This window comes from Anser cygnoides, chromosome 13 (assembly GCF_040182565.1).
Source record: "Anser cygnoides isolate HZ-2024a breed goose chromosome 13, Taihu_goose_T2T_genome, whole genome shotgun sequence".
Classification (NCBI taxonomy): domain Eukaryota; kingdom Metazoa; phylum Chordata; class Aves; order Anseriformes; family Anatidae; genus Anser; species Anser cygnoides.
Window position 1 is genome coordinate 2,919,692 of NC_089885.1, and position 14,518 is coordinate 2,934,209.

At 51.1% G+C, this 14,518-nt stretch overlaps 1 protein-coding gene across 4 annotated transcripts in view; it reads left to right on the plus strand.

Moving 5' to 3' along the window:
• GAB3 (GRB2 associated binding protein 3) overlaps positions 1–14,500 on the plus strand; it is a 57,408-nt gene extending 42,908 nt beyond the window's left edge. For 3 of the 4 annotated variants that reach the window (XM_067004893.1, XM_048070730.2, XM_067004894.1), the window contains 8 exons: positions 2–218; positions 1,093–1,565; positions 4,021–4,076; positions 5,053–5,308; positions 6,329–6,410; positions 7,888–7,990; positions 9,189–9,302; positions 10,250–14,500. In XM_067004893.1, coding sequence (XP_066860994.1) covers positions 2–218; positions 1,093–1,565; positions 4,021–4,076; positions 5,053–5,308; positions 6,329–6,410; positions 7,888–7,990; positions 9,189–9,302; positions 10,250–10,366 — 1,418 coding nt within the window. In that variant the 3' untranslated portion in view covers positions 10,367–14,500. The remainder of the gene's footprint in view (position 1; positions 219–1,092; positions 1,566–4,020; positions 4,077–5,052; positions 5,309–6,328; positions 6,411–7,887; positions 7,991–9,188; positions 9,303–10,249) is intronic. The other variant, XM_048070731.2, reaches the window with a different exon arrangement.
• Positions 14,501–14,518: the final 18 nt, after the last annotated feature.

The following is a 14,518-nucleotide window of genomic DNA, read 5'->3' on the forward strand; positions in this document are numbered from 1 at the left end:
GGTTCGGTGGAGAGCCTGTCCCACACCACCTCGTCCCCGCAGCCCTCGCCAGCCGCCTCCACCCACGCCTCCCACATCGCCGATCCCTCCTTCTCGGTCGACCACGCCGCTGCCGACGCTTCTGCGGCAGAGGAGACCCCCAGTGAGTCGGAGTCGGTCTTCCTCCCCGACTACCTCTTCCTCTCCAACTGCGAGTCGGGCAAGCTCAGCCACACCAGGTAACTCCGGGGTCCACCACACACATCGGGCTGCAGCCACCTCTGCGTGCCCCTGGGAAACTGGGGCAAACTGGTCCTTGAGTCCTGCAGCTCCTGAGCCCGATGGGACCATCAGAAATGCAGTTCTCAAGGGGGCTTTCTGTAGTGGAGGTGAGCGGTCAAGCATCAGCTGTTGGTCCTGGCCCATGCAGTCTCCCTCCAGGTGCTCTTTCTGCCTGCTGCTGCCCCAGGTGCCCTACAAAGTGCCCCGTGCTCAGCTCGGGGGGACCCTCCCTGGCCACAGGGAAGGGACAGATCTGGGCTCAGACTGTGCTTTTTGTCACACGCTGTCACTCAGGAGGAAAGAATGGGTGAAGCCTCAGCAGGACAATGCTTGTGCTCCTCCCCTTCCTTCTCTGAAATTCCCCCTGGTTTTTAACCTGGGTTCCTGCAGCACAACAGATGCCTCGCTGGGCGAGCACGCAGCTTTGGGAGCCACTTCTCCACTTGCCTGGTAACCAGACAGGGGGAAATAGAGGTTGTAGCAAATGCTGCAGTGTGGAGGTTGAAATTTGAGGCATGGTGGTGCAAGGGCTCCTCACGCTGAGGGCTCAGCCTTACAGGGCTGGAAGCCCTGGGCTGGTGGAGGAGCATCACTGCTGGCCACGCTCCCTTGGGGGTGAGGACAGGGCCCGTACAGTGCCCTGAGGGTGTGCAGGGCCAAGTACCAGCAGAAAGGAAACCATGAAGTGGTCAGTGGGCATTTTCCAAGCTGGGAGTGAAAAGCAGCCCAAGGAGCTGCTCCCAGCAGGTTATACCCCTCAAGCCCCACACGCTCACCTGGTTGCAACCAGGAGAAAAGGCAAGCACCAGCCCTGCTCTCTGCCCTGTGCAGGTGTGACAGCTGGTCCAACTCGGACAGATCCCTGGAGCAGACCTCATCGGACGACGTGTTTGTCGACTCGCTGCAGTCCCAGCCCTCGCTGTACCTCGTGCAGCCCTGCAGCGCCGTGCACCAGGATGCGGCCCTGCTGGCAAACCCTGGCGCTGTGCCCAGGAGCACTGACGTGAGCGGGACGCCCAGTGACTTTTCCTCCTCCTCTCCGCTGCTGGGGACACCGCTGACGCCAACCTTTCAGATTGACCAGAGCCAAAGTGCGCTGCCCTACGGCGTGAGCCAGCTGGATGTGCTCTCCAACACGCCCCCCCCGCGGCCCCCCAAGCCCACCCACTTCTCGGACAGGCGAGGGGACGAGGCGGGCAGCGGGGCGCTGCAGAACGGCCATGCGGGGACCTGCCGGGCTCCAGTGGCGCTGGTGCCCAGGAGGATCTCCCTGTCCAGCCTGGACAACGTGAGGAACTGGAAAGGTGAGCGTGTCTCGGAGGCGGTGGCACTGGGATGGATGGGAGGGTGCCCACTGCCTGCTCTCCTGCTGTGATGCTTCATGTCAGCCTCAAAATGGTGTGAGTAGGGTTTAGACCTGTCCAAGTAGGGTTTAGACCTGTCCATCGCTTGCATTCAGCTCCTGCCCCTCTGTTTCTGAAGGTCAAAGCGTGGGCTTGCCCAGGGGAAGTGCCTTTGTGGTTCCACACACTGAGTCCTCTCCGTAACAGCAGTATTTCTTTTCTCATGCTTAAAGGACAGGACGCCAGGGAGATGCTGGGGATGGGATGTAATCCTGGGTGAACTGGGGACTCGGTGTCCTTCAGCAAATCCCCCTCTGTCCTTGCATTTCCTCCTGGCTAGCCTGGAAACCTGCTGCAGAGGGAGATGGCTGCAAAGCAAGCCCTGCTCCCAGCTGGGGTGCCTTTTTTGTTCTTGAAAACCATCTCAAACCAAATAATGGTTGAAAACCAGGAACATCCAGGTGACAAAATCCAGTGTACACAGTAGATGTGAGTTTTATTTTGTGGAGCCGCAGAACAGAGGGAAGCAGCTGGCTGGAAAGGATCAAATAGTTTGCAGTGACGTATCATTTTTGATGAGGAGACAAGGCAGGGTTTTATGGATGAGCATCCTTCAGGCCCCTGTAGTCTGAATGAGCTCTCAGTGTCTGGGGCCGTTAGATCTCGCCCTTAGAGCTCAGGCACCAGAGCAAGGAGAGCTCTGCCCAGGCTGTTTATCAGTGTACAAACAATTCTTGGAAGGTTTCTGCAGAAACACCCATCGGTGGAAATGCTCTTCTTCATTATCAGTTACGCCTGTTTGCTCCCTGAAAAACACTGCTTTTGGTTCCACGTATATGCTGCTCCAGCACTGCTGGCACACGTGAGATGGTTAATGTTTCTCCATCCCAATTTACACCAAAAGGTTCTTAAGAGGATTAAGTGTCCAAATGTCATGTTCTGCTGCTGTGCTGCAAGGTTATCTCTGCCTGACAGGGGGCAGCAATGAATTAATAAGTGCTGCTGTTTTTTTTTTCTTCCCCCAAGTGCAGCTGAAACTATTTGAAAGGTTAAACTCTGAATTAAAATATGCTTCACAAAGGACGGTCTGAAAAAGAAACAGGGAGAAAGTAGCTGCTGCTCGTGGGCTCCTGGAGTGAGCCCACTTGAGTTTAGTTCATTTTTTTTGCCCTTAGCAATGTGTAAAAGCTGAACAGCTGTGAATCAACCTGCTGCAAAGGTAGTATGGGCTGGTAAAGCACCTGTACCCTGGCACCTACCAGTGTGCCTGACTGCTTTTGTGCCAGAATAAGGAACTATATCCATCCCAGGACAGCGCCTGCCCACCCCAATGCATGTGCACCCTCACCAGCAGCGCTGCTTCCTTCTCCTTGGCACTTCTGCGCCGAGCCCTGAGCTGCAGTGCAGCACGGACATCTCCCCAGCCACAGCAGGGTGCAGGGCTCGCCGTGCTCCTACCTGGGGGCCGAGAGCACAGAAAAGCACTTTCCTGATCAGAAAGTCATTTTCCAGAAAAGGATGGTAGTTGTAAGCACGGGTAGAAATGTATGTAACCGGACACGTCTGTGTGTGTGCTTGTATACATGCCCATGTGGTAGGAGTGACAGCAGTTCTGTTTCCTCCAATTTCCCCAGTTCCTTTTTTCTGCCCTACTTGAAAACAAACTGTAACAGCCTTCCATTATTTACTGTAAAATCAGACAAAAAACCTTCCAGCAGCTACCACTGCTGATCTAGATATTGAATGCCATTTTTCAATTTTTGTTGCCTTTTCCTTCAAAAAACAAGTTGACCTACACCAAGAGGAGGCCAGCCTGCACAAGGGGACCTTCCCTCTGACGGTTTGTCCCCCAGCAGCTCGAGCCACGTGCATCATGTCAGCATTTCTGGGTGGCAAAGAGAAGAATTTCTCCCCTCCATTAGACTTGCTCGTGCACCCTTGCTAGAACAACATGCGTTTCCCAGGCACCCCACATCCTAGGCACCCAAATGCTTTCCAAACAGCAAAATAACCTTCCCTACGTCCCTTTGGTATAATTCCTTATCTGAGAGATGGGAAACAGAGGGACTAGAGCAGATATTGGGTTCAGATGTTAGTCTGCTTGGTTGCTTGCTCTCTGCACCACACCAGTCTTTCCCCCCACCTGCTTGTGACTATGGGAAGCCTCAGTTACAGCAGGGTTACACGAGTATGTTCCTTGGCTTCATCATACTTAAAATAGCCGAAATTGCTCTTGAAACGCTACCAAGTTGGTTCTGGTCTTGTGTGTCATTGGATTTCCTCATTTAGGGTAAATACCAGGAGTTTGGGAATCTGTGTAACTCTCTAGTTAGTTTAGAGCCATGTGTTTTACTCCAGCATTATTGCCGTCAGGTTGGACTACCTTGCATGTTTTTAATTGCTTTTTTCTGTGCAGCAGACATGGAAGGCAGTTCTTTAAGAAGTCGGGACAAGAGGCTTAGCTTGAATTTGGTAAGTACTCTGCTTGCATAAACTTAAAGACTGATGCATGCAGGCTTCAGAAAGTGAGTCATTTCACATTCTGGTAGTCAGTCATCTGCTGGACTCAGCAAAAAAAAAATATTTAAAAGTAGGAAGAAGCAGCCCTTGGCTTCAGACAACTTCTGTGTTGCTTCTTTGTGGCCATGGGAAGAGGGAGGCCACAACATGGAGCCCCTGATTTTAAAGCAGACAAAGACAGGTCTGCTGTGAAGGACTCCAGTAACCTCAAGAATGAAGCTCTTGACCACAAGCACCTGAGAAAGCGACTTCCCTCTTGGGGAAAAAAGAGGTTTAAAGAAGCCTATTGCTTCCTGATCCCGAGGGATATCTCCTCTTCAGTATGTAGGAAAGGCTGTGATTGAAGCCCCTGTGATTCAGCACTCTGTCAGCCCAAAGCTCCTGGCCCAGCTTGGACAGATGTGGGTTACGTGTGGCACCACCAGGCATCACACAGCCAGCCTGCTGTCTGGCATCGAGCGCTGCTTTCTTTGTGGGAGCTCCTTTGCTGCTTGTATGCAAGCCCTGGTGGTGTGCAGCTTGTGTTCCTCTCCCCTGGAAGCTTGCAGGGTTGGTGATCAACCTTTAGTGTTTATTTTCAGCTATCAGAGGTAACTTCTATGTCTGTATCTCTGCTCTCTCGGCTTCTACATGTGCAAAAATCCAGTTGTTTTCCTTTCAGAAGTTTTTTGTATGAAAGGACTTCCTTCATTCTGTAGGTCAGAATTGCTGCTGGGAGAAGCAAACCTACTTAAGTCACCCCTAAGTTTGGTCCTAGTGTCCAGCAGCAAGTTGCTGAGCTCCTCCCAAGCTGGCATAAGCACCCAAACCGAGTGTGTCTCCTGTCCTTGCGTGTCATGGCAAGGTCTCAGCAGGACTTCCCAAGCTGCTCGGGGCGAGCTGTTTGTTTACCACCGTTTCTTTCTCCTTTCCTCCCTTGCCGCCGAAGCCCTGCCGGTTCTCCCCGCTCTACTCGACGGCCGCGGATGGCGCGGAGGACAGCTATGTGCCCATGCGCCCCAGCACCTCTCCCTCGGCGCCCGGCTCCGACTGCTCGCCTGATGGCTACATCCCCATGAGCCCCAGCTCGGCCACCTTCACCTTCCCCGTCGTCAGCACTGAAAAACTCACCAGCCCCTTACCCGAGCTGCCCTCCGACCTGGAGCCACCTCCGGTGAACCGAGACCTCAAGCCTCGCAGGAAATGTAAGGCCAGACCTAAAGAGCAACTGGGATGCGGGTGGCCTTGGCACGTTTCAAGGCTTTTTCCATCTATAGAAGGGGCTGAATCCCTGTGTAGGAGCCTTGAGTACTGTGGCGTAGCAGGGTGCATCCATGGGGCTGCTTGCAAGCAGAGGAAAAGCATCTGTGCCCGCTTCTGCAGCAGCCACGTCAGCATGGGGCAGGAGCGGGGACCCACTTGTAGCAAGGCAGGAGGCTAACGCCTGCGTGCTGCTGCCTCACCAGCTCCCTGGCCTCCCAGGAATGGGGCATCCAAACACTCGAATCCTCCACTTCATGTGTGGGCTGTTGGTTAAACCTCTGCTTGGTGGGTGCAGCTGTCTTGGTTTCATCAGGAATTTCCTGCAGATAACTGTTACTTTCCATTCCAGCTTCTCATAGCACTTCCAAAATTTGGGTTGATGATATACTGGTGACAAAATATGGCTGTGCAGAAAAAAAATTGCCAAAGCCTAGCCTATGGTAAAGCTGTTTGGGCTACGGAGCCACAGGGGCACTCAGAAATGGGTTGAGGAAATGCTACGTGAAGCTGGGGGAGAAATGCAGAGCACTGCCAGCAAGCAAAGCAAGCTCAGGTCCTTGCTTAGAGGGTTTTGAGAACTGAAAGGAAAACATACGGAGGTGCGAGGAGAGATCTCCATGTGTAGGACCTTTGGGTTTAGGAGAGAGCCCAAAGCCGTGACCTGAAGGCTGAACTGTCCATTGCAGGCAGCATGTGCTGGGCTGCTCTGAGGCAAGGGTCAGACGTGGATCTTGCAGGGCGTTTGCTCTCCTAGTGCCCGATGTATTTATCCTGTTGGTTTTGAGTAAATGAGGGACTTTGCTTTCCAGCACTGACTGAAGTGGTCATCTGTTACTGACTTCTATCTCGGTTATATCAGTTACAGTCTGTGAAATACTCTATTTCTTGCATTTTTCTAATCCATTCATGCTTTTCTTGAGCCCTGCTTTTGCAAATGTCGTTCCTTTTGTGTCTCCCTGCAGCACGGCCACCTCCTCTGGACTTGAGGAATCTCTCCACAATCCGTGAGCACGCTGCCGTGACCAGGATGTGGACCGTGCCTTAGTAAGTCGCCATGAAACCCACTGTTGCAATCTTTCAAGCATTAACACTGTGGGATGGAGTTAAAAGTAACTTATCACATGCCACGAGATGTAGCTTCCTGGCGAAGTCCACATACCAAAATTCCCCAGGGCTCCTTCCAGCATCCCCCAGGCTTTTGCTGTCTCTAAAAAGCAAGGCTCCCTTTCGAGACTGGCAGCTCCAGTGAGTTGAGCATCACCCAGTGCTGTCAGGAGGGATGTGTTTTGGGTATCTTGCAAATTAGGGTTTGCAGGAAACTCGGTCTCTTGTGAAGGTTCCTTTGGGAAAGGCCAGAGCTAGTCTGCTCTGGTGTGGCTGCTGTGGTGGCTGAAAGCTTCACATGCCTCAATTATCTGTTTTTTTTCTGGAGTGATAGCATCATTTTTGTTTCTGAAAACTGAGATAGAAGAGAACTAGTTAAGATCAAGATCTGCCTGACTTGTAGCCTGGGTGCAGGCTTCTGCGCTGCCACGTGGAAACTGAGGTTTGATCCGCTGGTGTGACCTTGTGTCCCTGGAAGCGAGCTGTGGGGAAAAACAAACACTTTTGTTCACACAGGCAGTGCGAACGGGTGGTGCTGTCGGGCTCCAGCTGCACAGAGATTCAACTTGAGGGAGCTCAAGAGGAGGGGAGGACACAGTGAGATGCTTGGGGGAAAGCTCAGTGGCTGCAGAGCCCTCTCCCAGCCCATCCTTTGCGAACCAGTTAACCCCACGGGCTGCCTGTGAGGGCAACCCAGCAGCCTGCCTCCCCAGCAGCTCTGCCAGAGCGCCGCGGTTAATTAGTGCTGAGTCCTGAAGGATAACGAGCTTGGGGGGAGTTTGCATGTTTCGCATTAACAAAACTAAAAAAGCAGGCTGCCCGGAACTAATAAAGCAGAAGGACTTACGCCGTTCATGCTGCACCAAGTAGCCACCCAGTTTCCTAATAACTAACCCCCCTGTGCCAGCCTGCAATCGTTCACTCATGGTACATCTCTGACAGCTCTGAGAGTGGAAAAGATTTCCTCGAACAAGGGCCGAGCTGCAGCCATCTTCACGGCACAGACAGCCTGTGTTTACACAGGTTTTGGAGCCAGCCAGCTCCTCTGTGTGCCCCTCCAGTAGCTGTTTAATTCGTGTCAGCCTCCAAAAAGGGAGTGCCCCCGCAGCTAGCTGCCCCAGCGGTACTTGTTACCCTAATGAGTGCTGTCTGTGCCCTTGCTGGAGAACGGCTCCAACATTTTATGCTTTCTGTCATACCAGAGATGGCAAACTTTTATAAATCCTCCCCCAAAATAAAAAGACACTTGGAGGAATGTAACACTTTCTGGAACTAAGGAATGTTTTTGGACATCCTCTCCATAAAGGCTGCAGCGTTAGTGTGAGTTTATTCCCCATATGGACTGTGTCAGGCTTTGGCTTCATTTCAGAGCATCTGTAAGATGCTTCCTTAACCTCTCCTGTGTTTTTCTTCATAGCAATCGAATGAGCTTTATCTCACCAGAAAGAGACGGTATTAATTCAGCAAGAATATTTGCCAATTCAGTTTCCGGAGAAGAGGAAGAAAGTTACATTCATATGGTAATCTTCATTTTCACACAGCCATCCTTTGCTTTATTCTGCTCTGTCACATTGATGGAGAATGCAGAAGTTTGTTTTCTAAGAAAAAATGTCGAGGAGGTTTGTCCTTTGCCTTCTGTTTGAACAAAAAATGATGAAATGGTTTTAAACCCAAGACAGTGGGACCAATTTACAGAGAGATAAGGGGAGCCCTTCTTCTGCTCTGCAGAACTCAGCTGTTCGCCCACGAATGTTGCTGAGCAGTTCCAAGAGAGCACAGGGATCAGCCATATTTACATGAGAACTCATTAAGGCGAAGGCAACTGAAATCTTTTCACCTTTCAGAAGTGTGCCCTGCAGAAATCTCCTAGGAAATGACAGAAAGCCGTTAGCGCACTTCCTAAAGAAACACACCAAATATTGTGCAGAAACAGAACACCCATTGCAGTCTCCTATTGCTTCTGCTTTGGCTGGTGGCACTAACCCCACTTCCCATCCCACGAGAGAAGAACATCTGGCTTTGTGGCTTCCTTTTCTTCATTCACTCTCTAGCCATATCTTGCAAAAGACCAGAACCTGGGTTTCCTTTGAGTTTTAGGTGGAAATTGGCTCAGATCAAGAGATTTGAGATTCACGTCTGCCAATCTGGCTCCAGAGCCGAAGCCCCGCAGCAGTGGCCATACAAATGCATTGCGAAACTGACCACAGCCTCCTTAAACAATCGTCCCAAATTTCAACCCACACCGTTCCCAGACCAAAATCTGCTTGGTAGGGCAGTTCCAGTTGTAACTACTCCCCGTTTGATTTTCCGGTCAATGAAAACCTTCCACATGCTTGTGGTCACTTTGATTTCCCTGGCACTAGATGTGGACAGATACCACCACGATGGCTCAGCTGGCACCCCTGTGAACCTGAGCCTTCCAGGGTTCGGGGCGAGAAGCTGGGCTCCTGCCTGAGGATATTGGCTAAATCAGAATGAGACTCAGCACGGTTTGCTGGTTTTGCCATAATGACCAGGAGAAAAAGGCACTCTCCATTTCCTTGTGGTACCCTCCAGCTAGTCAGCGTTACCCCGCGGGTCATCACCAAAGGCTGTCCTGTGGGTGCTGGCCGGCCTCACTCGCGCGCTGCCGGGAGAGCCTCCTGCTCCCGGTGCCGTCCTGCTTCCTCCTGGGATCGTGTTCTAAGAGCATTAAAAGTTTCTCTTCTTTCCTGACAGGAACACAGACAGGCAACATCTCCATACAGTGGTGCTTTTCCATGGACAAGGAAATCTAACCTTGATTACTTAGCATTGGATTTTAATTCTGCTTCCCCATCCCCTGTACAGAAGGTATGAGTCCCCTGTGAAAAAAAACAAACCTCCTCTCTTTGTGTCTGCTGGGAGGAAAAGACCCAGAACCATGCTCTGTTAGGTACCAGTCCTGTTTCCAGTGGCAAGATTAACCCCATAAAAGCAGAATTAGGGTGATGGCAAGGTGTCCTTAGCTTGCCTTGTAGGGCTGCCGTTAATTTGAGCTCAGCAGAGGGCAGGAGGCTCCACTGGGACATGCAGTAGAGGGGCATGTAGGTGAGCTTGTTGGTGCTTGCAGGATCTCGGCATGCTCTTCCGTTTTCATAGTCTCCCTTTCCTACTGGTTTTCCCCCCAGTCTCTCTGCAGTAACAAGTTTACAGCCCACGATAAATTCATCAGGTAAAACTGTACCATCTCTCGTAACACGGCAAAATGTGCACTTTTGTTCTTGCGTCTCCAAAAGCATTTTAATTTCTTTAGCAATGCTGAGAAACTGCAAACCCTGTTCCAAAGAGCTTCCAGCCTGCCCAGGCGGTGAGCAGGTACCGCAGCAAAGCCAAGACTGTTGTCTGTTGGGGAAGTTTGGTGTCCTGTATAGCTTTTTATCCATCAGTTAATACTCCTGAAGGCAAAAGACTTGGGACACCAAAGCTTCCTTAAAAGCAAACCGTTCCTCTGGTTAAACACAGGCAGGTTATCCCCAGCAGGATGGCCTGCATGACAAAGCAGTGATGATCTGCAGGGGAAGAGCCAGGGCAGCGGTTTCCTTGCTCAGCAAAGCAAGCTGGGCTGAGTGCTGGGGTGCCAGGTGGGTGATTGCAGCTCTGGCAGGCTGTAAAGCGGCGCTTCTGTCAGCTGATGTCACTGTGAGCTTCGAGGTGAAGCGAGGCAAGCAGGGAATAAGGGGTAACAGAAAATCAAGCCAGGTTTCGCTCGCATCCCTTTTCACAGCCTAAATAAATACGCTGTTTTTTGTCTCTCACAGAAACCGTTTCTTTCTGAGGAGCAGAGAGTGGACTACGTGCAGGTGGATGAACAGAAGACGCAGGCTTTACAGAACACTAAGCAGGAATGGACAGATGAGAGGCAATCAAAAGTTTAAAGGAAGAAGGTTGGGATCTGGAAGAGATTTTTTTTTTTTTTGCACTGGAACCACGACGTTAATGAAGCAGCTATCACAGAGCTCAAAGGCGGAGCTGTAAGATGCTTACGATCTCCCGAGGAGCGGCATTTTTACCAGAAACCTTTGATTTTGGCTGGAAATAGTACGTTGAATGAGTGAGTGGTTCGCTGGTGATTGAAGGAATGCATTACCCTTTTTACTGCCCTTACTGGTAAGCTACATGGTACCATTTTCTGTCATGATTCTGGGACGAGTCGTACACCTAACCTTAACAAATCCACTACACGTCACATTAATCTAGGTAGTCCTGCCTTCCCCCTCTGTTGCATAATTCCTAGTTGCTAAAGCTATTTTTTGATGTTCCTACATACACTGCGGGTGCTCGGGCTGCTTCTGGCAGCAGGCACCTGGCAGGTAGCGGTGACTAATCAACTAAGGGCTAAAATACTGAAACAATAAAAAGAACTTTTTATATAGCGCTCAAGCAAAGAGAACTTGGGGAAATAGCTTTTTTACCCTGGGATTAAAAAGCCTGACTCCGAGCTGCTGCTGTCAGAAGCTCAAAACAGGAGTATGGACCGACGGGACCGGGACGCGCGGTCGCTGACCCTCCGACTGACGGTCATCGTGTGAAGCTTCTGCTCTCCGTTGTGGCTCGTGCTTGTCGCCTCTCTGTCTGATTACTACTGATGTTTTCTTCCTATCTCGAGGAGTGTCTTCAGCACAGCACAGCTGCTCCTCTAGCAGGAGGCTGCTGACACACAGCTCTTGGCTGGCCAAAAAATAGAAAGGGAAGCTGTGAGCCTGTTTCTGCAAGTCTTGGGAGACCTGGCAAAGGATCAAGAATGCTTTCATCCGAGCTGCAGAAGAAATGCAATTGGAATTGCTGGTAGCAGTCATCAAACTGATTGTTTCATCAGACCCACCCCAAAAAAAAAGGAGAATTAGGAAGCGCAGCGTGGTCTGCGAGAGGCTAGCGAGCCTGCCAAAAGCAAACAACAATGCGCTCACGCGGCGTAAGGACCTCTGCGTTCAGGAAGCTTATCTACCTTGGGACTTGTTAGGGGCGCTATCTCAGGATCACATATGTGTATAGTTTATGACATATTTAACTTTGAAAAGCTTGGCTGCGATCTGTGTTTTAAGGTGGCGCACAGCCACTCGAGCACTGGCAGCGTGGCCCACACTGGATCGGACCTGGCAGGCTCTGCTCCTGCAGGTAAGTCCCACTGGCCGTCGAGGTGTGATCCAGCTGGTGAGGACACCCAGCCAGGGCCCTTATGGAAGATTTCCTCTTTGACAGGGCCAAATCACTGGCCTCCCTCGTGTGCCTGTTGTACCACGATCATCTGACCTCCCCGAAATGCTTACAGACCAAGCAGAGGCTGTAGGAACGTCACTGCAGACGTCGCTGGCACTGAAGGTCCCTCCTTGCTCTTCTCCCTTCTGCCTCCAGCCCCTGAGCTCTCGCAGGGTGGGAGACAGGGCCAAGTCGCATGTCCTGCTGGCAGGGGCAGCCTCGAGAGCAGAAATGCCGTTTTCCTCCTACCTCAAGAGAGCTGAAGTGCTCGCAGGCCTCGCCATTTCTTTAGAGCAGATGCAGAGCTGGAAGCTCCATGGTGAGCACCCTGTAAGAACGAGTTTCGCCAGCAGCTTGGCTGACTCTCGGGCAAACTGGGCACTTGGCCCCATCCCAGAAATTGTCCTGGGTTAGAAAACAAGCTGCTTGAAACAGGGGGTTTACGCTGCAATGAAAGCTGATGCTCGGAAAAGCTTTGAAAATAGTCCAAGCTTTTCAGTGTAAATCTGGTGTGAAGTTTAGTTATTGAACCCCTTTTTTTTTGGTCCTAAAACTGATGTAGGCGAGTGCTGCGGGCGTAGCCGTGGGAGAGGGGAAGTGGGCTCAGGGTGGGGCTGTGGGGATCCGCACCTCTGCAGAGCTGTGCCAGAGAGGGCTGCAGTTAGAAACACGTCTGCCTCTGCTCAGAAGAACTGCCGCTGCAAGGCATACAAATAACAAATGTCACTGAAAGCTTTCAGCGTATGCTGCAGTATGGAGTTACATGTCTGGATGAGATGTGTATTGCATCAGGGGACCATCATGCTCAGGAGCCTTGCAAAGCACAGAAAGCATCCGCAAAGGGCAAGCACAATGATGCTAAGCTGCTGCAGAGCCCCAACTGCAGAGGGAGGGCATGCCAGCCTCCAATTCAGGCTGCGGCAGCGTGCAAATCAGTGTTTTACCGGAGTGTTTCTTTTCATGCTGTCAGAAAACCTGAAGTGGAAAAATACCAAGCTATCGAGAACAACTGTCACACTTGTTATTCTAGTTTGTTGTAAAACTATTTAAACTTGGACAAATGTGGCTACTGGGTCATTCAGAAGTTTAGGAAAGAGCAAGCTCTTTCGGTTTTATTTTCCTAAAAATATATAAATATTCAGCTTGGAGGTGGCTGTCCTTAGCTCAGTCTCCCCCTCAAACTTCCGCATGTCTCCTTCCTGCCCCTGGAGCTATCTTATCTCCATCAAACACAGCTTACTGGTTTCTAACTTTCACTTCTAAACTAAAAGCTATGTATGGGGTTTTGTTCAGATTTCTCATTTAAGGTCCTGCTCCAGGGTCTGTGACATGTATTCCTGTGCAAGTACAATGCACAAAACAGGAGCAATTAAAATGCAGAAGTTTAAAAGCAGAGCAGTCCTCCCCAAATGCTTTTTGTCCCCTCCACATAGTCAAATTGTGCAATACTCCAAAGAGGGTATAGAAAAGGAGGGTGGTGTGAGGATGGCAAAGGCTGACTGCAGAGGTCACCCCCATCATTAGGGATTTCAGTCTGAAATGGAGCCACCACCTCGCCATGGTCCACCAGTAACGCACCCGCATGCTGCTGTCAGTATCCCTGCAGCCTGCTGGCAGGAGCAGAGATGTTGCAGTGCTCAGTAAATTCTGCTCGCTGGCCAAAGAGGAAAGAAAAACTGTGAAAGCACCTGAAAACTGAATGAGCTTTTGACAGTGCCGTGTCTGAAAATGTAGTTCAGGCAGGATGCCAGGCACACCTCTGGCAGCCTTCCCTGTTTGCTGCAGGGCTATTGTTTCGTCATCTGTATGTATTTCGTAAAAAAATCAGGGGAGTTGATGCAGAGGGAGGCTCTGCGCCTTTGTGAGCGTGGCATGGCCAGCAGCCCCTTCTGAAGCTCCTGTCTCCTGGGGAGCTGGCTTTGCCCTGCTCGGGACCTGTAGTGCCTTCTCCAGCACCGCTGGGGGTTCTTGGTCAAAGTGGAGAAGCATTAAACAAGCGGAGTGGGTTTTGTTTAATTAGCAGCGTCGCCGTGCGGGGTTTGCAGGTGCAGCTGGACTGCGTGATGAGGTGGAGGACAGGTGGACGGTGCTGGCGCAGTGGTTGCTGTGCGAGCCCCGCGAGGAGGTTGTGGGGTCCAGCTGGTTCCTGCATCGCTGGCACCGTGGGGTGCTAGCCCGGCACGGCACAGGCGGGAGGAGGTCGGGGCCGGTACGGAGCTCTGCTGCCAAATAGTCTGTGGCCAGTGGGTGCAAGAACACCTGCTGGAAATAAATCCTACGGAATAGAAAGAGATTAAACTGCTCTGAACTTCTTTCCCGAGGAGAGCAGGATTTAAGTGCTTGCTGGGAGTTGCGCTCAGTCCCGAGGTCTTCGCTCAGTTTGAGTTTAACACAGCCGCATTCTGCAGTCCTTCAGTGGTCACGCAGAGCATAGCAGGATCCAGGACTCTTGCTTTTTGGACTAAACCGTATTTTCCATTTATAACTCCTTTATTACAGGAGACAGCATTAAATACCTTACCGTCAGATAGGAACACTTTACCTGAGAAATGCCAACAGCCATTTAACTCGAGCCAGGTGGTTTCCACCTGCTCACTTTTGCCAAGGGTAGTGCCCGCTCTCTTCCGTGCCGCTGATTACATCATAGATGTACATTTTGGAGTTGCGTTGACTTTCAGTGATTCAGTGGTTGAGGAATTCAAAGACCATCAGATGCTGTGATGAGAATGAAGCACAGGGCAATGCCTTTCCTTTGTTCCCCTGTTCCGCGAGAATTGCTCAGGTTTGAAAAAAAAAAAAAAAAGCCACCAAAATAGCAGACTTTGCCATTT